We start from the raw sequence: 27,141 nt of genomic DNA, 5'->3' as shown, positions 1-27,141 counted from the left end.
TTTGAATTTTGACATAACAATTGAAAAGCCAAAAAAGAATGTATTTTAGAAATGAAAGGAGAGTTTCCTGGTAGACTTTGAGTATGTTTGCGTGGGACTTGTCAGAAAAGTAAAAATGGCGGCGTGCGGAGCTGAACTCACCTGCAAGCATCTTGTGCACGGCGGGCGCCACGTCCACTTCGGTGAGACTCTCAAAGGTGGTGGCGTGGTAGAGGCGCACCTGGGCGCTGCCCTGGAGAGCGATCCACATGCCCTGCCCGTAGCTGACCATGCTGGTCACACACCTGCTGCTGTCCTGGCCCACCTGGAACGAGTGCTGTGGGCGGGGACAGGGAGGGTCAAGAGGTCACAGGTGCCATATAGTATACAGGACATACTATACCATGATTATTTATCATGATTGGAGATTGTTGCAGCACTGCTGAATATTAAAATATTTAAAAAGAATTCAAACTGCATAGGCCTGTTACTTTTCTTTATCACATTTTTAATCATTATGAAAATATGTATATAGTTTTACTGTATGTTTGTTACGGCTTAGAGACTTTACACCCCAACAATTAACATAGCTGATGGATAGATGAAGTTCCTAAGCAGACAACCTATAGAGACTTTCAATGCATGAATGTTTTAATAGGATTATGTGCTCAGTAATCCCATTAATAGAGCCCAATGTGTATGGTGCCAACATCAGTAAAGTGTCTTTTAATTTAATTCATTTAAGTAAAGTGTCATTTAATTCCAAGCCATAAGATACAACATCCTATTACATTTAGTGTAATATAAGATAAAAATATAAATAAATGTAGGGTGTAACAATTAATCGATTTGCACTGATGTGTAGAGTTTAGCAACACTGCATCAATAAAATGAGTTCTGTTGAGTTGATTCCAAAAGTGAGGATCATTTGCACCACTGATCACAATTACTGTGTATGCAGTTTGGCAGAAAAGAAAAAGCACTCAGATTCACTGTCTTAACTTCACTGAAGAATCCATTATTAATTGATGAATTGTATTCTATTTGTGTCCCTGCCTTGGCTGCTCATTTGTGTGCTGTGGTGGAAGCAGTCGAATGGGAGAACATCTCCTAGCAGAGTTATAACTACATAATAATAACAATACAAAGCCCTTCACACCACAAATCATACTTAAACATACTGGTTTCAGAAAGAGGGGGAAAATCTGAGCAAACATTAGCAATAGGTTAGATATGCAGGGAAAAAGCAGTAAGTACACAGATTACACAACTAATAGCAGTACAGTAAACCTAACAGAAGTCTGATTGAAAAGACCTCATGTTGACACAAATGAATGTTAAACAGTCTATTATTTAGCCAATGTCTAAAAGTCCATCATTATATCTCCAGTACTGCAGGCCTTAATATAGACTTAAGGCACGTGTTAGCCAGATTGTGCTAGTTATGGGCTAGTGATAATACATAGGCTAAAATATTTTCTACAGATCTTACAGCCCTGTGAAAGTACGGGAGCTGAAGTCTGCACAGCGGCCCACTCTAGTGAAAACTGCATTTATTCATTGTACAATAAGGTAAAGGCAAGTGCACAGCAATCATACTCTGCAAAGAGAGCTACTATCACCATAGACTGATGCGCTACATGTTTAACTGATGCTTGTGTGGCAATAACATCCAATCACAATGCTTCAGACTGAACCATGCGGGATTATCTAATGTAAATGTGCATATGTACCATCGTAAAATAGCCAATAGCATACCAATAAACCATCATAAAGCAATCCATGATGTAACAATAAACCATTATAAAGCAGTCCATAACACACCAATAAACCATCATAAAACAGTCCATGTCACAAAATAGATCATAAAGTAACAATAAACCATTGTAAAAACCCCATAAAATCAGCTTAACTTCACTCTCAAACAAGAAGAGTGGAGACATGAAGCACAAGCTATTAACTTTAATCATGTAGTTAAACATTATTAATGGCCGACTTTGACCAATGCAGAGTGCATCAGTCTCTCCTGTCTGATTCATGTGTTGAACAGTTTGTTTGGAAATGTATCACATCAAATCATACCCAAAAAAATCACGAAATCCAATATTTTTTTTCAAGAATAAATTCACTGATTTAGAATTGACGTATCATTTTGTGTAAGACTAAGAACTTTACACCCCTAGAAAATGCGGTTTACTCTTTTATAAATTGGCGCATCTTATGTTTATTGTAATTGTATGTCATACTGCTAACTTCATACTGCCTGCCAAATCTCTCACTCATTCAGTCGTCACACCTCTTGACTAGGTCATTATTAAAAAGAGAAATGAACAGTGTATATTCCCACACGACCCTCAACCACAACCCTCCGCTCCAGCTGTGCTCCTCCGTACCTCCTGTGCCAGCGTGATGGTGTTAATGATCAGGACCCGGTTCTGGCAGCCACACCACAGCTTTCCAGCCACCGGCACCATCTTTGTCACGGGACTGCCGGGGGTCCCCAGACACAAGGTCTGTGAGCTCTGGGCGTCCCAGAAACTCCCTATGGGAGAGGGAAAGAACGAGAGAGAAATGGAGACAGAGGGGGAAGAGAACAAGGGGAGTGCCGTCAGTACTGAATGTGTGAAATACCTGAGGGAATTACTGCGGTAACTAGTGTGGGGGTACATACAGTACACCACACAAGAGCTGGACTGACTGGATGGAGCTCTTTTCCTTCAGTGAGAATTCTCTCGTTCTATACACGTATAAGGGCTATCAACCCACAAAACAAATCGGTTGGTTGGATTGTGGATGCTGCCTTACCTTGTTTCCAGTTTCTCTTATCTTACAAGATTAGCTCTGACAATTAGCTTCGGTTATATACATATGTCCACAGTATCAGATCCTGTCATTGAATTGCTGTCAATGTTATCTGTGCCTGGCCCTTAATATTAATAACCAATAAATAAATAAATAAACACACTCCAAATGCATACACGTGTTCACCTTTTCCCCTGCGGTAGGAGGCCATTACACCACACAGATTCTAAAGGGACGGCCTCCTCAGGGATAGGATTTGATTATGACAACTGGGTGTCCTGAATTATTGAACAATCGCCGTTTGTTTTTTGTAAGCGTTTTGAAAAGGATCTGGGTGGGTCACATTTCAGTAGCTGCTGATACGTGGCAGTGTTGACTTGAGCTGCGAGGGCAGGTCTTTACACACAGTCCTAACACAAACAGCCAAAGCGGAGGACACGCAGTCCAGAGGTGTGGGCTGTGTGCTTTTGGGCTTTCTAGTTTAGTGTTAAAACTTTGTCTTTAGCCTTGATTAATGACAACAAACAGCATGTACTTAGTGTAACTGGTGATTGACCAGTTCATTGTACAAGTTCATTGCACTGATCTGTCCAGGTTAACACCCAGGCCATTGACATTCCTATCCTTTGACCTGTTATCTTGTGTCATACAGTTGTGGTATGCTGTACTTTTTGATGGCTGAGTTATATAATTGTGTAAATGTAAGGTCACCATTGGACTCGCTGTACCTCATATTTCTCCACATACTAATTATGTCATATACTTTAGGTTGCAAATAAAGAAATCTGCTATCTCTGCTGGTGGAATCCTGCCCATATATCCATATAGGGCCACAGTCAGCACTGGCATGGGTTCGAATTTGATCCAAGACCCAGGTGGTCATTCATGCGCTGCAACCGGCGCCTTTACTGAGTGGGCTACCCAGCAGCCCCCCCTTAATGTGAAAAGACAGCCAGAGTACATCCTGCTTACCTGCTTCTCTTTGATAAACGATGACCTCGCCATTGGCCAGAGACACAAACACTTTGTTGTCAAGGTATCTTGAAAAGAAAAGAGGAGAAAATAAATTAGTGAGTGTCCTAAAGCTGTACTATGAACAGTGAATATTCTTCATGGTTCTAATCGCAATTGGAAAAGTTGGCTGGAACTTCTGGCCACTTACAGGATGCACAAAATGGAGGCCGAGTGCTGCATCTTCATGCTGTTCTTCCTGTTTCGGATGTTGTCTGACGATTGGTAAACATGTATGCTGCCAAAAAAACACAGAAGACCAATTTGAGTTATTTCTTGAGTTGTTTTTGTAATGCAGCCGACAGCCATATTAGGGGGGACCAACAGAGCTTGGATTTAAACCTTTGTCTATTTACACATATTTGGATATATTTACACAAGAAATCCTTGGTCAAAGGTATAATCCTCGATATGTCAAATAAGCCTTACTGTGGTGCACCTCTGCCGAAAAAATATAAAACTAAACACCAGGCTTCATAGTTAAGAATGTGACATGAAAGTGAATATAATGTACAGCTATGACAATAATCAACTTCTTCTTCTAAAACTAGGCTGAGGGGTCAAGTGAGTGCCTGCAGAGGCAGGTGGAGGCCAGCAGGGGTAGCCGTACCAGCCGTCCTCGGTGCCCAGCCACACGGAGCTCTGGTAGGCCTCGGGGTCGATGCTGAGCAGGTCCTCCAGGCTGGCGCGGGTGAAGGAGCCTCGGCTGGAGCGGCGCATGGCGCGGCCGTCCATGGGGCTGTCGCTGCTGAGCCGCGGCGGCCCGTAGGAGCTGGACACCGGGAACTCCTGCTCCTCCTCCGAGCTAGTCGTCTCCGTCGCCATGTCTTTGGAGCCAGCGCCCTCGTCAACTGAATGGGGCACAGGAACACTCTGAGCTCACTTCCTGCCAGAATGACTAATCTCAATGTGTATTCATGAGGGTACATGCATATTTCACTCGGGAAACCCTCCTGGTTCTAGTATCTTTGTACAAAGTAGTGTCTGAGTACTGACTTATTCCAGTGCTCTGGAGTGAGGTGGAGCATTTATGGCATAGTAACTAAAAGCTGATGCAGAAAGATAAAGCAGGGAAATTTGTGTAAAATATATGGCTGTACCCCAGTATCACCAACCAAAAGTTGGAGCAGAGTGTAGAGTGTGTGTACTGTTTGCTTTCAGCTGTGGAAGCTCCAAAGGCTGAAACTAATGGTGACTCGTGTTCATCTGGGGAGTGTTCAGTGAGTTTTCTCAGTGTGCACTTTCGGTTTTACAGGTTTGTGTGTGTGTGTGTGTGCACATACTTGCATGTGTGGTGTGGTGTGTGTGTGCTTGTGTGTCTGTGCCTGCATGCGTGTCTGTATGTGTGTGGTGTGTATGTGTGTGTGTGAGATTGTGTGTGTGCATGTGTGTGCGCATGCTTGCGTGTGTGTGGTGTGGTGTGTGTGTGCTTGTGTGTGTCTGTGCCTGCGTGTGTGTCTGTATGTGTGTGGTGTGTGCGTGTGAGATTGTGTGTGTGTCTGTGTCTGTGTCTGCGTGTGCATGTATAAAGTCGTGACTTAGTAGTGGCTCACTGCCAAAGCTGGAGGAGATGGTGGAGTGGCTGGTCTGGCTCTGCAGGGTGGAGGAGGGGCTGGGGGAATCTTCATCGTCCGTGTCATCGCTGTCGAAGGGGACGAGCTCCCGCCCTGCACCCCCCTGGGGCTCTGACAGCTCCAGAGACCCAGATATGGAGATGTGGAGCTGCTGCTGAGCCGGAGGGGTGGGGGCGTGCTCAGTGGGCGGGGCACTCAGAGCTGCCTCCACACGCTCCCTACAAGACACCCAACATGAGAACAATGTCCGGTGCCAAAATAATAAAATAAAATAAAAACTCAAATTAAAACCTCCATAAATTTCTGCCAGCAGGGTTAACAATTCACCATAGTAATTTTGCGGGCTGCAAAATAAGAATGATTAATTACATTTTCCCATTAAATTGAAAGAGGGACAGCGGTGCATGCTGGGAAGGTGCTCACCTGCCCTTCAGGCCTGGCACAGCTGCGATGCAGATGATGCGGGCGGAGCAGACGGCGATGCAGGCCTCCACCGTGGGCTCGTCCCGGATGTTCAGAAGGCACACCTGCCCCACGTAGCCGTCGCTGTTGCACACCCACACCTCGTACGTGTTCTCCGGGCAGCTGTGGCTTGGGGAGGCGCAGGAGAACTGGAGAGAGGAGGAGGAGAGTTATAGATACCAACAATAAATAACTGTACATGAACAAGGACCCGGAGAAGGAGCATAACAATCGCTGGGTCTCACTGCCAACAGTAAAGTAATGTAAGGAAACCCACTAAAGGAGAGAGAGAGAGATAGAGAGAGAGAAAGAGACAGACAGAGAGAGAGAGACAGAGAGAGATATATTTTTCTTGGCTTCCTGAGGAGGACACTCTCTCACCTGCATCCCACTGCGTGTCTTCATGATAGGAATGGCTTTCAGGAACTCAGGGTCCCAGTGGTCTTTGTTCATAGCTGTGAGGACAAACACAGGCAGCACTGTTCAGCTACGCACTTACAAAGACAGACCACTAGGGACAGAGCAGGGAATACACACGCCAGGGCAGCCAGAGGCACAGTGCCATGCCGTTTAAAGCACTGGGAATGTGACCAAAGGTTGCAGGGTCAAAGCCTGGGTGGGCCCTCTTACTCAAACAAGATGCTTCATCTGTAGTCCTTCAGTAAAAATACAGCCATATAAACAAAGTGTATATAAAAATGTAAGCCTCGTCATTTCCTTTGGGAAGAGTAAAGTAAAAAAGTATACAAAACTAGCCAGTAGCTTGCAAAAAGGGATAAGCAATGCAATATAAAGCAAATCCTGACACAGCACCCATTTGGCCATGGGGAAATACAAACAGAACAGGCTCTGTTCAGACTTTTGGTGGATTGGTTCTTATTAGTGCCTTCAGGTAGTAAAGCAAAGGTACTCTGATTACTTTAGGGCAGGGATTTTCAACAGTTTTGATCCAGGCACCCTCATCCAGGCTCAAAGGCATCATAAGTAAAAAGGGTTATATAAAAAACAGGTTTTATATATTTATATATTCCTAAATCTAGTCTTTGCACAACAAGTCTGGCTAGGGGCGCTCTACAGTACCTTCAAGGAGCTCCAGTGGTCTGTGGACCCACAGGCTTTAAGGGACTCCGGTGAGTGACAATATCATTTCAGAGGTGCTATGTCACAGACTAATCTTTGGTGTTGAGGTGGCAAACGGGGTGGCGGTTTTACCGAGTTTTTTCTTGGCGTCCTCGAAGGCCTGCTCGAAGTTGCTGCGGGCGTCGGGGCTGCTGAACTCGAAGACGAAGGTGCTCTCTGCGGAGGCGGTGGTCAGCTCCACCTTGGTGGGCAGGAACGTCATGCTGAAGGCCAGGGACTGCTTCTCCGCCAGCTCGCGGTGGACCGACGCCATCAGGTCCTTGATCACGTCGTCCAGGCTCTGGGGTCAGACACGCTCACGTCACTTCCATTCACCTCACCGGACATCCTGACCATTTCGCCCATTTGTCTGTTCACTGTTCTTTCATCCTGGCAGAACTTGTTACATTTTGCACAGCAGAAAGTGTGCTATAGTTGCTAATCTATAGCGCACTATTATTGTGTTACAATAAAATTATGGTGCAACCCTTTCCTGTCCTATCTTTCCAGCATAGAGTCAAAGAATCAAACTTTCATTGATAGCTGCATATACAATTTGGGCCCTCCATTGAAACACCTGAGCATGCAGGACATGCATGCACACCTACTGGTGGTCTCACCTGGTGTGGGAAGCTGAGCGTCTCGGACAGCTTGCTGATTTGGCCCAGGGTGCTCAGGTCCTCGTCCAAGCGGCCGATGGTCTTCTGGATGTTCTCACGGTTGGCAGCCTGAGAGGAACCTGGGTGGACGGGGAGGGGTTCTTTCATTTTGAACTAAAAATTAACCATCCGCAGTATACCCCTTAGAGTTTAGACCTTATTAAATATCTTTCAGATAAATGTCAAAGTATTTGTCTTAAGACAAATTGATTCAAGATAACAGCTGCATTTGAGTGTTACCTCTGCTTAAGAAAGGGCTCACCTTTAACCATTTCAACTTCTTCCAGTGGCAGTTTCCACAAGAACTTGTATTTACTTGCGGTGTCAATGACGCTGGCTGCTGTGTATCTGCATTAGGAAGCAGAGGAAAGGGACAATTACATGTCATGTCCACATGAGGGAGCTCTTTTCAAGTTGAAGAACACCTTCCCTTATTGCAAATACCACATGAATATATCTAAAAATATACAAGTATGTAATGGCAACGTTAATAACTACCGTTCAAATTGTTTTTGGAATCACTCTATTTTAGAATAAACACTAATTTAATCAAATCTTAATCAAGTTCACAACTTGAGGGGCTGTGGGGTAGGGTGAGCTTACAAAAATATTTTCAGTTCTTGTCAGGCAACGGAAAAGTTGGCCGGGCTGGAATACTGCAATCCAAATACCAGACAGACCTAATCCATGTGTTTCCATCTCCACAAACAGGAGACATATTTGAAGTAACGTTACATTTTTTAAATAATTTTTTCAAAGTAGAGCAGTCAGTCTTCCCGCCTTGTGTATGTTTTCACTTTATTCAGAGCGGGGAAAGCAGTGAGGGAACAGATAGAGATCCCAGTGCAGAAAGCGTCATGATGGGAAACCGAGCCACTGGAAGCAACGGTTTCGCAATGTTAGCTTTGCTATTGTATTACACCACTTTAATTGTAAATAACCCCCTTAGAATATTAACTGGAAACCGTGTATACAGGCCTGCTCCTTGGAAAGTTTGGGACAGATTGCCACTGAGACAGTGTCCTGAGGCCAGGGGTCTGGACAGTGTAGGACACAGCAGGTACCTCCATCAGACATGGAGCATGAACTCCAAAGCTTTTTTTGCTCATTCTTTCAATCTAACTTTCAGGATAAATCACTTGTCAGAATTAATCTCATCAGAAAAATCCAAAGAGAGGCTGCTTCTTAGTGACTAAAAAGTGATCGTCTTAGGAGAGATTCTGTGACTCTCTGGTCAGGGCTGGAAACCGTGGTGTCAGCCTCTGTGAGCGATTAGTCGGGGCTGGACTCACAGGCTCATGGAGCTGCGTCGCAGGGAGCCGGACTTGCGCTTCAGAGTGGTGCAGATGAGCAGGTCAGTGAACAAGAAGAGGGAGCGGTCCTTCTTCCCCCCCACCGTTTTCTGCAGACAGCGTTCAAACAGACGGTCACACACCATCCTTCCGCCAAAACACCACCAAAGCGTTGAAGGTGAGATAAACTACCAACTTCAAATTAAAAGTGAGTTTTTATTGGAGTAAATGCTCAATAATAAAAGTATTACTATATTATATTCTAAATGATAGAGTTTGTGTATGTTTGACTGGATCAGCTTTTAAAAAATTGCTTTCTTAATGACAGTTCATGTATGTTGCTTGTATTCCAAAATGTATCCACACCTATTAGTGTATAACCAAGTGCCATTGATTTATCTAGAAGTAGAACAAAATTATTAAAATAGCCTATTTGTATAGTCTACTTTTAAAATAGTAGTTTCACAGGTCATTCTACCCTCCATTCAACATTTGAAAATAAACAGACATTTTAATGTTGATCTATCCAAATAAAAAAATGAGCAGGCAGGAGTTTGGTTGATTTGTATTTCTGCTGAGTAAAGCTCAGGTCTGCGGAAAGATAATTTATCCATGGCCACCCATGCATCGTGCTCATATTTCTGTAGCCATTTATAACCTTGTAAATCAACATCAGCAAAGTGGGCGGCACCATTTGGCTCTGACACTGGTGCTGAAACTGGGGTGGTAACACAGCACAATTCCCTGTGTGGAAACGTGTGGTGTGTCACCTTCCCTCGTTCCATGGAGATTTCCTAAGCAGAGATGTGTGCACCAGGCTAGTGTGTGTTAGTCATTTAAAGAAGATGAACAACCGGCAACATGTTTATAAACATTCTTACCACCTCCACCACCATTTCCTGTCTCAGGAACTTCCTCGGGGGGTTAAGAATCTGGAGGGATTTCAAGATGAAACAGAAATCATAAAAAAATCACACAGAATGGGACAGAAATTAAGGTTTAAATCATGTAGGTATTTCTGATATGGTGCAGTTGAGGTAGAGGGTCTTACGTGTTCTACGCCCTCGATGTGGGCCTCGATCTCCTGCATGACGCGGGTCTCCCGCTCCACCTCTTCCGCACTGCGACGGCCCTTGTTGATGCGTTCCGCCAAACGCTTGATGTTCTTCTGCGCATCCAGCAGGAACAGGTGGTCTGGGTGGTCCTCAGGTGTGTGTTTCAGGAGGTCCTAATAGACACATACGTGCACGCACACACACACACACAGACACAGACACACACACATCATGTCACCAATTTAGCAGCACTGTAAAAAGACCAAAGGAAAGAACATCATTCTAGTGAGGGTTTAGAGCCAAAATGGTTGTTCCGCCATTCCAAACATGGGACTTGCGGTCACTATGTCATGTTTTGAACTTGCTGCAAGTCCACGTATTTCTGGAACTAATAGCTTTTTTTCAGGATTAAAAAAATATTAAGTTAAACATCCAGAAAGCAAGTTTTAGATCAGGGATCATAAAAACCGTTTCGGCTTACACCACAAGTGACCCCCCGCATTACCCAGTGAGGCAAATGTTTTTGCTCAGAGCAAAGGAACTCCTAGCAGATATGGGTCACACATGTTAATCATCACCATCCGTAACTTTATATCGCTGTGCAATCATTGCGCTTCAGGGCCTGCTGCACAGAGCCAGTACACCACTCGGTGACATAATCCCAGTGTTTGGTGAATGGTTCACAGATGGCTGAGTGTGCTATCAAACACAACACACAACCTCCTCACATTCCCACAGGTAACAATGTGCGTTCCCTCAACTCTAAACACAGAGGAGAGAGGAGGAGAAGGATGAAAGAAGTAAAGAATCACACAGGGGCTGGGGGAAAAGAGGGATAATGGGAGGAGAGAAGAGAATCAATGATCTCACTGCTGGATTTTCACCCTGTGGGAACATTTCTTCCTGGTCACATGGACACTCTCAGCCAATCAGACGAAGGGAAAAAGGTTACTAAACACACCCTCCTGCTTTAGTCTGTCACCTAACAGAGCTCAGGACCTTCAACGGAGGCTAACGGGCTGGGGCTAACTCAGAGCCTCTTCAACCCCACTCCAAGGAAGCATGATCTACCTGTATGAGTCAGAAATCCACCTTCCGGAGGGAAAGTGATTGGAGAGCTGATGAACAGGCACCACAACACCAAAGGGGGGCGCTCACCTTCACCAGCAGCTCGTATCGTGGGATCCTCTGCACAGGTTTGATCATGAGGTCAGCCAGTGCCTGCTTCTCCTTGTTCTCCCTCATACTTTGCTATTGATGGGAGAAAAGAGTAAAATGAGTGATTCTGAGAGCTAAGGACCTATCTATGTAATGTGATGTCAACTCTGGGTGATGTCAACTGCATAGAGCACTAGGAAATCTGATTCATGATCATTTCCAAACAAACTTACTCGTGTGCCAACTGGAAAGCTCTTTAAATACATGCCATTCTCACTAGCAGCCAAGCTGTTGCATACATACTCCAAGTGTTGACACAGACACTAGGTGGCGCTGCAACACATGCTATAGCCTGAAACCTCTCAGCAGCTGCATCAAAGGAAACCCACTTTCCCTCAGAGCAGTTCCTGTAAAAACACTGGCTGTTCCAATGCTGCCAGTATCTCAAAACTAGGAACAGGAACAAATTGAACTAATATCTGTAAACATATTAAGCAGCCATTATGGTTTTGGTGGGGTTCACTGTGATCTATCGGATGTTCGGCATGTACTATGCTGGACATCCATGTAGTTTAGAGTATCTTGACAGGTTAATCATTTCAGGAAATGTGACATGTCTCGAGTCTGCACTGTCATGAGGAAACCACAATGAATGTAGCATACCACTGAACTCCAGTGTGACAATGACCCAATAGCAAATTATGCACTCTTATAAATTACTTGAAAAATCTCATACAGTACACACAGCCCCCAAACTCCATGGGGCTCAATATCCTCCCTTACCTTTTGCAGGAATGATTTGTTTACTTAACTTATAAGTCAGCTGGTTGCACAACGCACATAACACAAGGTGGTGTTTGACCCATATTGTTAAATTAGGTGAAAGACCGCTTTGAGAGCTCACCCCCCCCCCCCCCCCCAAGTCACAGGGATTCTGGGAAAACTCTCCGTGTTAGAAAATTAACAACAAAAACATGCACAACTGGGGTGGAGAAGGTCTCATTTTCCAAAATCCTAACAATTTTTTCTAACTGAAACATTTTTGACATTCAGTGTGAAAGTCCAAACAGAGAGGATTTACGATCCTGGGAAAGTCCACTGCGAGGAGACCTGACAGACGGGATGCAGCAAGCTCACCTCCAGAAACTTCAGGAAGGCGGGCTTGGCCTCCTTGGCGATCCTCACTGCGTCTTTCGCGTTCAGGAAGTTGTCGATGTACGCAGAATAAATATTCGCTAGAATCTCCTTGGAGAACTGCAAGAGAGGGAGAGCCTGTCAAAGATTTGAAACTGACATTGATTTGAAAGGAAGTGGGAGGGACAGAAATAGAGAAAGATGAGATAAGTTCAGGTTATGCAACAATGCTTCTGCACACACTTCCCATGAATCTCAAGGGTGATATGAAGGTAAATATGGGAGAGAGAGGCAAAATATCCCTTCCTAAGGTCACCTATAAAAAAGCAACAAGTGATACAAATATGTATGCTGTTACAGAGGTGTTTGGGAAGTAGGTCTCTCATATAAGCTGCAGGAGTAGCAGAGAGGTCAGTATTTCTGTGCGTCTCACACGAGGTTAGATAAATGAAAGGTCAGCACCACTGTGAAACACAGAGAAGGGGTCTATAAATGTAAGATCAGCGCCAGTGGGTCTTGGATGGTCGATAACTGAAAAGTCAATATCACAGTGTGACTTGGGGTTGTGGAGGGGATGGAGAGGTCCTCAAAGGTTCATCGGCACTGTACTCTCTCCCTATTCTGTAACCGTTTGCTAGTTTCCCCTCAACCTGAGAACAGGCCATGCTAATGCAGTGGCCATTTTCTCCCACCCACTACCACAGTGTATCTCAGACTGGATTCACACTGAACATGCAAAGACAGACATCTCAGTCACATTCTTCATTCAGCCTCCTGACAGGAGGACGCAGTGTGCATCAGTTGGTCAACTGGAGTATGTGTGTTTGCTCAAAAATATAATGTAATGCAAAATCTTAACGCAATCTGTAGCCTGCCATGGAAATGTATAACTTGTCAGGCCAGGCAATGGTGCCACAACCCTGCTCGCAGGTAGGGGTCCCTGACTGTGACCCGATTTCCCGCAAGCACAGCATAAGGCAGCAGACCTCCAATGTGAAAGGAGAAGAGCAGACAGCTAGAAAGCAGAAATGAGAAGAGTAGACGAAAAGGGAGAGAGGGTTACAGAGGGAAGAAAGACAAGGAAGGATGGAAACAGAGGGAGAAAGAAAGAAAGAACGAAAGAAAGGGAGAGGGAGAGAGACAGAAAGATAACGAAAGGCTTGATGCACACAAAGGCTTGTCTCAGTTTCCTCAAGAGGACACACAGCAGGAGTAACATGCCCCTAGGTATGCCCAGGTCAGTGTTTGAACAGTGATTCTGAACGCGTGGTGACCTTTACCCCCAGCCTGTAGGATGACGTCCCTGCACGCAGTGGCAGGATAGTGTGAAATCAGTCTGGTCTGAAACCTGGGAGATGAAGGTGGAGGGGTACGGCCACATTTATGTAATTACTGCTGTTGCCTTTGAGAGGAATGTGGTGTAGCTGTTAGAGATCTTGACTTTCTGTCAGAAAGTGAATTCCTAACAGATGCCACCGTTGCTCCTTTAAGCAAGGTACCTAACGTGAATTGCTTCAGTGAAGTTTTGAGATATTTGAATGGATATATCTAAAATAATTGGTTATGATAATCTCCCTGTTCGCCAGCCTGAGTGTAATGTTTACAAGAACAATGCTGCTGCCTCTCCGCTGGTCCACATCTATTAATGCGCTCAAGAGTGTAGCATTTCACCTCTGTGCTGATGATGTCTGACAAGCTCTGCTACGTTCCTGTTTTCTTTCGTCTCCCTTGCCATGCATATTGCTTTGATGCTGGAAAACCTAGTTGAAGATGGCGTGGAACTGAAGACGCCAATCATTGTGAAGCAATCTAATTGGAAAATTCCAGAATATACAATGGATCTCCACCGGCACAAAAAATTCTCTTGGACTCACTTTCCAACTCACGTCTTATCGTTGTTATGGTTGTTCAGCCTTTGCTGACCTCTGGCTTTAGTTTATTTTTGTTATCGTTTTCATAGTTTCACAGGTTGCAGTGGACAGCCAGTCTTAAAACATTTATGTTGTAATACATGTAGGTTAGGTCATGACAAATTCACTTCTGCTTTTTTATTGAAGAGAGATTCTTTTATTTATCGGCAAAGGTTTGTGGCCTTCCTCCGTCCATTGTCACCCTGAAACCTACCTCTGTATGTATGTTTATGCATTTCCATGCCACTTTTGTGTTGTAAATAAACCTTCCTTTGCCTACTTGCATTTTGGTTTGCTCGACTGGGTCTTTGGATTATGGTTGATATGGCTTAGTGTTATGTCCATTGTAGTTCTCCTTGTTATTATAACACTGGTGGGTTTCTGGAACATAACAAGCACAGATAAACTGTGTGTTTAACTTACGAGCCCCTAAACAGCTTGCTGTGTGCTGAGTGATAGCAGTGGAGAAGGACCTTCTATACTTTACTGGGCTATCCAGCCGCCTCGGTTGCCCCTTACACAACAGCAAGCGTTACACCAGCAGCTGCTTAACGGAAGGAATGATGCTGCCGTGGGGCAGCACTAACCGTGTCAGCCATAGTCTCAGGTAGACTTCAAATCCATTCAAGGGCGTATATCCGCTCACTTGTGCAAATGGAAATCGATTCGTCAGCCAGATCCGTCTGGCTGCCTGGTCGGGTAGGAAAAAACGTCCCCACAAAGGCTGGTGTACATGACAGCACTGGCTTAGAATTTCAGAATTACCTGAACAGTGAGATTGTAAACATGGATATCATGCAAGACTGCCCAGCTCCAGTCCTGCAGAGCCTTAATCCAGCACTAACACACCCAGAGTCGGGTAGGGAAGTGGAACTTGTTCAATCTGGGACATAGGTTAAATCAGGTTTTTAAGGACCTGGCTGGAACACAAGACTGCAGGCACTATACCAGTGCTGTTGGACCAGTACTCTACTACTCCAGCTTGAGTAAAACAGATTAGACACAAGAGAGTATCATAAAGTCAGAACTATGTTGACAAAGTGGAATTCTACAAGGTTATAAGGTTAAATACCTTCACTGCAGAAACCTGGTAGAATGTAACTCCAGAACCTGACCAGACATCAGGTGAATTCAAACAAAACCCATCCCTCTAACATGGTTCATGGGAAGTCTGGCTATCTCAGTCAAATAAAAGAACTTTAAACACGAGATGAAACTTTAATAAGGAGCTGGCAGCTCAAGGGCTCTCTCCTGAATGCAGAATTTGTTTGAGGGGGGAAAAAAACTCCTGGCCAAACTACTGATCCTTCCTCAGAGCAGAACTGTCCTATTATTATCCTGAGTGCTCAAAAGCAACTATTTTCTGACCTTGACAGAAAAAGTGGCATTGGTCGAGCTGACAAAGAGGTCCTTGTGGCACAGATAAGAGCCCCAGTAGGCATGGCATCGTGTAGCAGGTGCCCACAGCTGTGCGGCACACCACCGAACCCACCCCGTCTCCGACCGTCTTTCCCACGGCCCATGTTTCTGGACATTCAAACATTTGATGATGATGCTGAAGTGGGACATTGGCAGAAGGAGCTGCCTGCACACGCCGTACTCCAAGCCTCAAAAGCTGACTACCGCCTTTTTCTCTGGCACCCCAACACTCAGAGAATCGCAAGGACCTGTTATTCGGCCGAGGAGGTGATGATGAATAGGACAACATGTGCTGTGAAAGTGTTGAAGTGAGGGTGAACTAGGGAACTACAATTGGTGGTGTGGGGAGGTTTCTCCAGTGTGAAGCCAGGAGCTACTAACAGGATGGTGTGTTAATGAAAGGGTGAAGCAGAGAGATAGGGTGGGGTGTGGAGGCGTTGGTGGAAGGGAGAAAGCTAGGAGCTTCTGAACACTTGGGAGGTGGGAGTGTTGATGTTGGGTACCACAGCAGCTCAACAGAAAGGCCATGCTGTGATGGTGTCCTCTCTGTGACTTGGGGGCCGGGAGCTGTGGTGAACCTTATTTTAACCAGGCCGAAGTCGGCGTGTCTGGCACTGGCGTGTTAAGAGCTAAAGGCACGAAGCTAAGAGGTGATGACAGCCGCAACCCCACACTGGCTCCAGCCCCCGCTCCTCAGTGACCCGTCCTGTCTGGGGGACTCTGCTGCCAATTGGACATATCATGGATAATTAAGCCTCAAAAGGTACACGCTGCTGATGGCTTTTCTTGTGGAATGGGATTCCTACGCTGTTCAAGTGTAACTTAGTTGATGACATCATTACGGAACCAGACTGCTTAGTTACTTAAAAAAAAAACAAGGTATCCATTGTATAGTATCAGACACAGAAATAAAGTGTGTATACTTACGCTCAGGACATTCCAGACTGTGATAAACCACATGCTGAAATGTCAGTGGAAGGTTTAAGAGCCGATGCTCTTGCCCCTATTTGTGGGGCTGGTTTCCTGAATGATGGATGACTTACCGATTCGATGAGCAGCTGGCCGACAGTTTGCCGGTCGTGCCAGTCGTTGACACATCCGAGGATCTGCTCCAAGAACTGCTCATGGTGCTCCAGGATCTCAGGGATCTGGTAGAACATCTCATCCACCAGAGAGGGGTCACACAGGGGGGAATTCTCAGGGTGCTTCAAGGGCTTCATGTAACTCTAAGAGGAAGAGAGCGAGAGAGAGAGAGAGAGAGAATGAGAACGTGACAGTGAGAGGGAAGGAGGGGCGGGAAATGGGGGGAAATGAGAAATGGCGCGAGAGGGGGGAGACGAGGGAGAAGCAAAAGAAATGAAAAGGACATGAAGAAATATGGGGATGAGAGAAACAGGAAAAAGAGACTAGACAAAAAGCCATGAAGAATGGACCAAATGTAACAAAGAGCACTTCTGAAAATCGGGCCAATCTGATCAGGGCAGTTGACACGTTCTGAGACATTTAGGAACAGATATCCACTTCTGTGGCAGGAAATCACTCAGAACCATGCTCATTAAATGAGTATCACTTCTCTGCAGTAGCACTCGTTCCCACGTGTTGGACAGAAAGGCTAGTTGAAGCGCGTCTCCCTCTTCCAGGTTGGTGTTGAGGGTGAGCCCCCAAGGGTTTCTGTGGCATCGGGAGCACGGCCACACCCTTAGTCTCATATCCTTTGCTTTGAAAACGAAAACACAGCGGACGGCAGTCATAATGTCCAGATCTGTTTCTCTGAAAGCCCCATGAGGGATTGAGGAATTTCCTTTCATCAAAGACAGCCCTAGAACAGTTCTGTGACACACACAGATACAAACTTGAGTGCGCGAACACACACACACACATGCACACACACACAGGAAAAGGGACAGGGACTGGGACTGGGACACAGACACACACACATACACACATATTTCTGGAAAATTCAATTTTCTTCCCCGAAATCAGGCTAGTGCAACCGGAAGTCAGTGTGGAGTCTGTCACAGGCTTAGAGAAACACAATATTATCCCAGAGTTCATCCTGGAATATGTCCATATAAGGCACACCAAAACAAGCCGTGCATTCCCATGAGGACAGGCTACATCGCAGGGTCGCAGTACTGCAGTATGAACCCCGTTCACTGCCCAGAATTAAACACTGTCATCATGTGCATCTTTTATCAGTATCCACACACACATGACTCATGCTTCCAAATAAGTACCCACAATGCGCCTCCGCTCTCGGTTAATGTCTCCATAAACCTGAGTGCGGGAGAGGCGGAACAAGTGCTGAGTCACAGCCATTCAATGGACCAGCAATCACAAATGCTGTACGACCACCTGTCCACTGGCCTGACCCAGCCCAAACTGTTCAAAATCCACCCCCGCCCCCCACCCCCCCTCCCTCCCTTAAGGCTTCAGGCAAGCTGCATATGAAACATAAACAGTAGAAAAGCTGTATTTTCAGACACTGAGTTTCCATGGCAGCATGAGCTACCTCCCCTTTGCTAACAGCCTCTCCATTTTCCGATCAGCAGAAGAGGTAGAACCTGCCAGGAGACAGATTCCCCTGAAGACTCGGCACCAGGCTGCTCCACAGTAAAAGCATGCGGGATGCCCCCTGGTGGAGATACATAGCTCTGTGCTGCCGGTACAAGGACATGCAACAAGACTTGGTAAATACACAAACTGAAATCTGGCAGTTTCCTTATGGCCTGTGGCACGTCCATATGCAAGGTGGCTGTGAGACATGCGTGTCTATAAGAGATCACAGAGAGTGCCCGGGAGTGCACCATTCCCTGCTAACCTCAGGAGCACTCGCTACCTGAGGAGAATGTCAAAAGATGCCTGAAGCCATCTCTCTCACCACAGTATTAAAGTGTCACCCACGCACATCTGAAATTAAATACCGCTCGCTTTGATGCGCGGGTAAGACACTAACCTTGACACACAAATCCATCCCCAAAGATCATTTTTGAACACCAAAGTAATTGGTTGATGGACGCAGAGTCGCGACTCGGACAGACTGCTGTGCGACCACCGGCCTGCGTTTCGATTTGGGGAGATTTAGCTGTTTAGCGTTCTTGCTCAGCCTCGATTCTACTTCACACCTACCGACGAGGCGAAGGTAGCGGTGGCGTGTTTGCGCTGCCTTGCTGAAGGCCAGTCTCACCTTGTAGTCATAGCGACAGTGCGCCTGCCACTTCGCTGGCTGTAATGTGCCGATGACTCAGAGAGTGCGAATTGAAAAGCATGGCTCCCGATGGCGCGTCTCCCAGCGACTGCTCTCCCCTCGCCACAGCGCAGGCTAAACGCAGACTGCGAGAAATGGGACTGCTGGTAGCACTGGGCCAGTCTAAAGCCACCGGGTTCTTGCGACTGAATGACACAAGGGCGGCTCCGAACCCCTTTCACACGCAGCCCGTTCTCTCTGGCTGATGATGTCGCACCTAACAGCGAGCATCAAAGGCCAGGAGGAAGAGAAAGGATCAGTTCATCTCTGGGAAGGAAGCGGACCGTGGGAGGACGACAACAAAATTATTAAACGTAGAGTTTATGTACGAGAGCAAACCATTGCGTTTGTCAGAGATAAAGAGAGTGAAAGAGAGTGCAGGTGCCTGTGTACCTCTTTGTATGAGCGTATGAATTTATAACATACATGACATCAAAACTGGCTTCAAATTACATTTAAGCCCAGTACTGTAGCACCATTCTGCATTTATACATTACAAAAACATGGAGCAACAATCTGTGATGTGGAATGAGAGCTGGGAGGGGAGAGGGAGGGTGAGCAGGAGAAGAGGAGGCAGAAATAGAAGGGGGGAGAATGTAACGGATGGATGGGGCGATGGCTTCCTCTCTGCGGAAGTTCAAAAGGGCTTTATGAGGGCTGGTTATGTCTGTGGTGCCTTTGAAAGATGCCCACATGTGACAGACTATTCGCCCACCGTGAAGGTAGGCGGAGGACTCACCTGGATTAAAGTGCGAAGGGACTCCACGTAGGACTGTTCCGTGTCGAGAAGGGTCATCATGACATGTCTTCTCATATCCTGTAATGGACAAACATAAAAGTAAGGACATGCCTCACCACACACATACAAGAACACTCTAAGCACTCATGTTACACAAACAAAAAGACATTTGCTTCCAATAGACACAGAAGCAGAAACATACGCATGTGACTGCAACACACATGCACACACACACACACATGCTACTATTACTGTTTACTCGGCTTATATCAAAAGAGTATCTTTTTTCCATTTCAATTATAGCCAAGTATAGTGCATATAGCTTCTATATTCTTTTACAATAATGATTAATAGGACTGGACCTTGTTCAAATTGTATCAACTTTTTTTGTGGGGGGGGGGGCAGCTGTGGGGAAGTGGCATTTGTTAAAAAATCTGAATGAGAGTGAAAAGGGAATGTTACATGTTACATTCTGCCGTTTCCATCTTGTAAACAACATCTGCAGCAGCCTTGTTAAATGCTTTTTGAGTTCCGTACAGGAGCATAAATCCTATGAAATAAAGTTTACAGCACATCAAGCCCAAACTGCACTCGTTCGGCACACGCGATGGATTCAGAACATTTAGTAGAAACACGAGATCCTGTCGGAAATGCTCTGCATCGCTCAGAGCCTTCCCGGGACTCCAAGAAACATCGGACCTGTTGAATTCTTGTTACATTCAGAAATTGTGAACAGAAGGCGTCAGTCCCATTGCCTTGCCGTGTCAAATGGGTAACACTGGTCAGACTGCTACTGTACTGTCACTACATTTTCACATTGTACAATATTCAGATCAGACTTTTCTGTGGCTCCACAGGCTGACAATTCAAATGATCTATCAAAGCTTTTCATTTCTCTGTACTGTATGAAACTCATTACAAAAGATCTACAGTCACATACTTTTAGGCAGGAAAATTAATAAAATGCATGTATTAAATATTACAGTACTTTATACATGGTTTTTAGGCTCCTCTTCTTAACATTAACCAGAAAGAATTCTGGTTAAAAACAATTCTTTATTTTCATTAAACATTAGCAGGTGTAATCAATCATCTCAAGTCAAATACATGAGCAATGAAAAATGCTTTAAAATTCCCGACTGACAACACAAAATACATGACGGTATTGTGTTTTAGCTTTAGGTATTGTGTTGTGTTTTGTAGAGCTGCTTAGAGAGGGCTATGCCCTGGAAAGTCCCCAGGCCCTCTTCTAATCTAATTACAAATGACAACGAGCTAAAAGCACAGTGATGTAGGCTTAAAATGATCATGGGAATCAAACCCGAAACATCTCACAAAGCCCACTTCCTGACAGTCACTAACACTTAGCGATTCATATTGTCTAGGGTGTAGTAATGTTTATTACCTGGAGAAGGCATTTCATTGGTGCAGGTGTGTTTGCGTTAGAGACTCAGCAGTGCAATAAAGATTTTGATTTACAGAGCACGGGGCTGCTGGGAGCACAAAAGGTCTTCACAGCAATAGGCATCCATTTTCCAGCCCTCCCACCGCTCTATCAAGCACAGTTCTGTAATATTATCAATAGCTTTCCTTAGCAGGGAGAGCATTTTTATTTTATCCTTCCTAAACTTAGAACTAAAAATAAACCACCACCAGGAAAAAAAACCCAATACAGAATTCCAAATTTAGTGGTGCCTTGTTTTCCTCTGTTCCCTCTGTCTCAGTTGGAGGGTACAGACTTTTCCTCCAGTGACAAAATGACAACCCCCAAGAGGAGCAGTTATTGGGGTAGGTAGGGGGTAGGAATGCACCTCCGGCATGGGTAAGCTCTATTTCCGTCCCTGACTTTCCTGTTTTTGCTGCTACCAAATGCTACATAAGCTTCAGGGGACCTGCTGCCTGCGCAGATTCATACTTGATGCAGGACACTAAGGGCCCCATAACTTCAGCTGTGAGTCTTTTCAGTCTGGTATAAACCAGGACTGGTTCGCCAGTCCACAGAAATCATACTTTTATAATGGTCATAGATCATAGATCGGCATGTTGAAATGGCAATGACTCAACTTCAAAGTATATCTTTGCACAGAATTTGTGTTTACAGTATTTGTCAAGAATGGCTGAATATCATTTATTGATTGGACAGTAATGGTGTGATGGAGCAAACATTTAACAGAAGCACCCAAGTTAGAATATCAAACCTTGATTTCTGACATCACCTTAACATAAAAGTTACTTATAAAAATGTTTCTATTGTTTCTATTTCCATAAGCTTTTCTTATAGATATTAACAGTTCAACACGACTGTTAAAAGAGTAACAGGCAAAAATGGGTACAGTTGCCATGAAGCCTTTCATGTGGACGGTGTCAAGGCTACAGAGCAGAGGGAAGAACTAGAATACCCATAAACCCTTTCACCATGGGTAATACAAAAGCCTACTATAATGACAATAAGGCAGAGGTGTACTGCATTCCACCAGCCCTTGGAAACAACAAGCTCTTATTTGAGATGTGAGGTCATGAAGTACTCGTCTGTCCACTATCCACGTTCCTTCTAGTGGTGACTAAATAAAACAATGCTGAATTCACAGTCAAATGCGTAGTTGATCAGCCGAGGTCCCTACTGTAAGGGGAAATAGAAAGAGAGAGACGAAGCTGACAGGAAGTATCACTATGACCGCTCTAACTGGGATGACTTCAGTGGTGGGAGAGAGATCAATATATGAGTATTGGGTACCCTACAGTACCCTACTGTAACTATTGTAACTATTGGGACAGTAACACAATATTTGTTGTTTTGGCTCAGCACTCCAGCACATTGGATTAGAAATAAAACTGTGAATATGAGGTTAAAGTTAAGATTATCAACTTTAATTTGAGGGTATTTGCATCCATATGCAGTGAACTGTGTAGGAATTACAGCCCTTTTTATGCATAGTTCCTCAATTTAAGGGTGACCAAATGTAATTGGGCAATTGACCGTGCAGCTGTTTCTTGGCCAGCTGTGTGGCGTTGCATCATTAATTCATGCACAAGAAAACTAGCAACAGGCAACTTTGATTCCAGGTGTGGCATTTGCAATCGGAGTCTGTTATTGTTGTCTCTCAACATGCGGACCAAAGAAGTGTCAATGCTAGTAAAGTAGACCAACATGAGGCTGTGAAATCAGAATAAATAGATCCGAGAAATAGCCAAAACAATAGGGTGTGTCTAATGCTGTGTTCACAAAGATCATGGTAGACGGCAGACAGCAAACTGGATGGCATTACAGTGGACGAGAGCTCAGCAGAAAATTTTCAAAGGGCCACAAAGAATGCCATCAATGGCAACGACAGATGGCACTTGCCACTGAAGTTAAAAATTATTTAACTCCTTACCTTTATATTTAACGAAATTACAAACCAGATGTGACACAACTCAACGAAACAACATGGAAAATGATAAATTAATGTTGTTGCCTTTTTCCCAAAATAGATATGGAGCTATACTATAAGCAATCCTCCTTTTCATATCCATGTTGAAAATAGTCTGTATTATAGGACTTTCACCAAGCAACATCACAGCAAAGTATATTGTATTTGCTTCCACGCCATCCCGCCTTTTTTCTCCTGTGTAGTCCCAAAAGTACTGTTCTACCATCTACCGTATGTATGAACTGTTTGATATGTTGTTATGAATCAAGAATGCACCGTTCAGCAATAGCAAACAACCCAGTAGACCACAGAACAGAAGGCTGTAGTGGATGACCAAAGAATACTTCCATTTGTGAAGAAAATCCCTTTTTAACTGTCAAACAGATCGAAAACACTCTCCAGGATGTAGCCATAGACATGTAAAAGACTAAAGAGAACACTACACCAGCATAACCTTCGAGGGTTCACCGCAAGATGCAAACCACTGGCAAGTTTCAAGAACAGAACTGGAACTGGCTCATTTGTCTTCATTAATGATGTGACCACTCACAGCAACAGCAGTATGAATTCTGAAGTATACGGAAATATCTGCTCAATCCAACCAAATGCCTCAAAACTCATTGGACGGCGATTCACCTTGAAGCAGGACAATGACCACAAAGATGCTGCTAAAACAACCAAGGAGTTTTTCAGGGTCAAAATGTGGAATGTTCTTTACTGGCCAAGCCAATCACCTGACCTGAATCCAACTGCACATGTGTTTCACGTGCTGAAGACAGGACTGAAGGCAAAAAACTCCCAAAAACAAGGAACTGAAAATAAGCAAAGAATATGAAATCAAGTACCAAATATGACCACATTTTTATTTTTTATTTAAGATTATGTCAATCTGTGCAATTACTTTTGGTCCCTCTAAAATGGGGAAACTATGCATAAAAGGGCTGTAATTCCTACATAGTTCACTGCATATGGATGTAGAAACCCCCCAAATAAATTTGTCAGTCCGCACTTTACCGTTATATTCACTGTTTTTTTCAAACCCAATATGCTGTAGAACAGAGCAAAAAAAAAAAAACTGAAATTGCGTCACTGTCCCAAATACCCAAGCATTTAACTGTACATTATTTTCAATTGTGTGACCCTTTAATGCCATGCTACCTCAATAGTACTATCATATAGACCATATAACAACAAGGCACTTATGTCATTCATTATAAATAGGTTGTTTCTGAAGAGGGGGATTATATCTGGAGAAAAGCACTCATATGTAATATGATGAAAGGAATCAAGCTAATTTCCCAGCCTACTATATGAAATACATTTGTAATAGTGTTTACATAACTCAACAAGGTGCTTTGTGAAGTTATATTACTTATGATACATAAGGCTAATCTAAAATAGGTGTATAGGACACAATTCAAATATAAACATATTAAGCTTGACTGTATTAGTACCATTTTCTCATAAAAACGAGGTCAGAGAGAGCCAACCAGGAAACATGCGGTCCATGAACTAAAAACGAGTATTTTCAAATATACAATATACACACACGTCTGTAGCTGGCCAATTAAGGTCAGTACTGCTTCAATGACACACACACATAGACAACTACCTTCTAGTACTACTGACCACTCAGAGTAAATGGAATAGAGGTCATAGGCTGCTATGCTCGCCTCTCCCCACAGACACTAGCCCACCACAGCTAGCGGCAAGCGAGTGACGCAAAGAGGCCGTATCACATCTGTTCTTATCGAACTCCATGACACCAAAACTATGGTTTCCAAGAAACCGCTCAAGTATATGGCAAATGATCATTTTCCTGCGATAACTTGGCAGGTGAAAGTGGAATATGGCAGTTGGGTGCAGAGGAAGAGCTGGAAAGGTCAGACTGACACAGACAGTAAACAGACTGTGTGCTGTAAGCTCGGACTGTATCACACACATTCAACCTTTTGCACTGTGTGCACACTCTCACACACGTGTGTGCGCACAATACACACACACACACACACACACAGTGCCTGTAACACTGCGCACAGACTGCACACATGCTCACCCACACAGTATGTGTAACAATGCACCGGTATGCCACACATAAAAACAGTATATTTATCTCCATCTGAACATACACATCACGCCTTAACTCTTACACACTGAATGCAATGCAACCTTACCACTACCACTTCCACAAATTAGTGAAAATTGTGTTTAATCTAAAGAAGGCAGCTTGAGAATGGAAAAGTATCAACATTTACCATTTGTCATAGTTAAAAAACCCCATCTTTTTAAGAAAGCATGTATTTTCATTATTTCAACCATTGGAGATTTTCTTAGGGCAGGACAGCTGAAACAATGCAACACAAAGTCAGGTGGTTCTCCTAGAGTGGTTGCTTATCACTCTAAAGACCCCCAAATATTATTTTATCCCACTTCAAGTGACGACTGAAGACTCTCCTCTTCAGGCTGCACCTCTCCCCATCCCTCCCCACCTCCCTGTAAATGACTGTAAGCTTAGGGTTGTAACTAGGTAGCTGTTTTGTAGGTGACTTAGTTAATGCACCTGTCTTAACTACTGCTTGTATTTTTGCATAGACTACGTTGTTGCCGTTCTCGTTTGTGTTAGTGTAAAACAGATTAACCGTCAGGGTCCAAGTTGAACTATGCGGTTGTTCCCTGCACTTGGACCGGTACTTCTCTTTAGGGTTTTCGTTATACTCGTTCCTGGTTATGGTTATACACTTTGTTGTACGTCGCTCTGGATAAGAGCGTCTGCCAAATGCCTGTAATGTAATGTAATGTAAAGACTGCAACTCCCCTCTAGATGAGAAGTCTCTACCTTCACGTATTGATTGCTTCTCTGAGGGTAGATGACAGATGAAGCCATCCTGGTCTGAAATTTACCTTGGAGTCTACAGATAAGACACCCACTCACAGTCCAAAGTTTGTGCACTAGGAAAATAATTTAAGTAAAAAAAAAAATGTAAACAGTTCAAACATTTCAATGTCTAATCTGATCAGCCTTACAATAAAACCATTTGTTGATTAGCTCCCTAACACACATAACATACATTTTTCAGTTCTGTATAAAAAACACTAAAGATGATAATCAAAATAGCATGTTTTAAAACTTAATTAGCAAGCCATCAGCACTACTTTGACTAAACTAATTTTCACATTATCCAAATGGTTCTATCAGCATCAGTAATTGAGTAATGTCTGTCATAGGTTGGTCAGCTATCTGGACCAAGTCCCACTGCATAGCCCACAAATTATCAGGTTCACAGATAATGTTTCAGAATTCAGTCAAAAACAATGGCAATGACAAAAACACAAGAACATTCTAATTATACTCATATTGAATAAAGCTCCCATACGAGCAAACCCCCATATGAAAATAACAGGTAATCAATGACAGACCAACACGTACACACGACCAAGACAAGACGAAAGCTGATCGGGTAAATGGGAGGAAGAATAATTGGTGTTTCGAAACTTGTTAAACTTGGTGCCCCCCTACGCGTGAAGACATAATACACTTACACAAAGCCAAATTCTCATCCTGAGACACAAAAACCTTGTTTTGGAGGCAAGAACCCCCAAATATTATTTTATTAAAGCCCCTGTCGTTCACTGTAAATGTGAAACAAAGAGCTGTAAGATGGAAAACCTTTTCTCTTTATTTGCCAGGTGCTCTGGGGTAAGCCTTCATATTACAAGTAAATATGATGACTACTGCAGCCAGTCATTTTGGGAGAAACACCGCATATGAGCCTTTTTCATATGATTAATGAAATAAAAAATAAAAAAACCTTCCTCCACAAAGACAGGAAACAAAAATCCATCTGCCATTGAGATCCCATTAAACCTTTCCATTACTCGTTGATTAATTCAATGAAAGCAATTCATCTAAATTCATGGTGGCTAGCTAACAACAGGTTATTACTGATAAGTAGAAGCACCATGGAAAAATTAAAACATGTCTAATTTTTTAAATATATTTTTTGAATGCCCTGTGGCTTACTCTTCTCCAAAGCACGGTTTTGTCCAACTGATGTGAAACACTATAATGATGATAAGAAAATTAAGCACATTTTCCAGTTTTTCTTTTAACCCAAGTACCTTACAGGAATTGATATTTGAGTTTATTGCCTTGATACAGCAGCACAGAGCT

The 27,141-nt window shown here is 44.0% G+C and overlaps 1 protein-coding gene across 1 annotated transcript in view; it reads right to left on the bottom strand.

The window, feature by feature from the left end:
* The window catches only part of LOC135236318 (rho guanine nucleotide exchange factor 17-like), an 84,521-nt gene that overhangs the window by 4,200 nt on the left and 53,180 nt on the right, over window positions 1–27,141 (bottom strand). The window contains exons 2-19 of the mRNA XM_064302602.1: window positions 19,561–19,638; window positions 16,618–16,800; window positions 12,249–12,365; window positions 11,112–11,204; window positions 9,950–10,126; window positions 9,780–9,830; window positions 8,899–9,008; window positions 7,869–7,954; window positions 7,568–7,686; window positions 7,041–7,248; window positions 6,210–6,283; window positions 5,790–5,977; window positions 5,346–5,584; window positions 4,403–4,643; window positions 3,944–4,030; window positions 3,754–3,821; window positions 2,373–2,521; window positions 142–316 (exon numbers count right to left, since the gene is read on the bottom strand). Of these exons, the coding sequence (XP_064158672.1) occupies window positions 142–316; window positions 2,373–2,521; window positions 3,754–3,821; window positions 3,944–4,030; window positions 4,403–4,643; window positions 5,346–5,584; window positions 5,790–5,977; window positions 6,210–6,283; window positions 7,041–7,248; window positions 7,568–7,686; window positions 7,869–7,954; window positions 8,899–9,008; window positions 9,780–9,830; window positions 9,950–10,126; window positions 11,112–11,204; window positions 12,249–12,365; window positions 16,618–16,800; window positions 19,561–19,638 (2,443 nt within the window). The remainder of the gene's footprint in view (window positions 1–141; window positions 317–2,372; window positions 2,522–3,753; window positions 3,822–3,943; window positions 4,031–4,402; window positions 4,644–5,345; window positions 5,585–5,789; window positions 5,978–6,209; window positions 6,284–7,040; window positions 7,249–7,567; window positions 7,687–7,868; window positions 7,955–8,898; window positions 9,009–9,779; window positions 9,831–9,949; window positions 10,127–11,111; window positions 11,205–12,248; window positions 12,366–16,617; window positions 16,801–19,560; window positions 19,639–27,141) is intronic.

This window comes from Anguilla rostrata, chromosome 12 (genome assembly GCF_018555375.3).
Source record: "Anguilla rostrata isolate EN2019 chromosome 12, ASM1855537v3, whole genome shotgun sequence".
NCBI lineage: Eukaryota > Metazoa > Chordata > Actinopteri > Anguilliformes > Anguillidae > Anguilla > Anguilla rostrata.
Note: the sequence above shows the minus strand (reverse complement) of the source record. Positions and strands in the feature narration are given on the sequence as shown.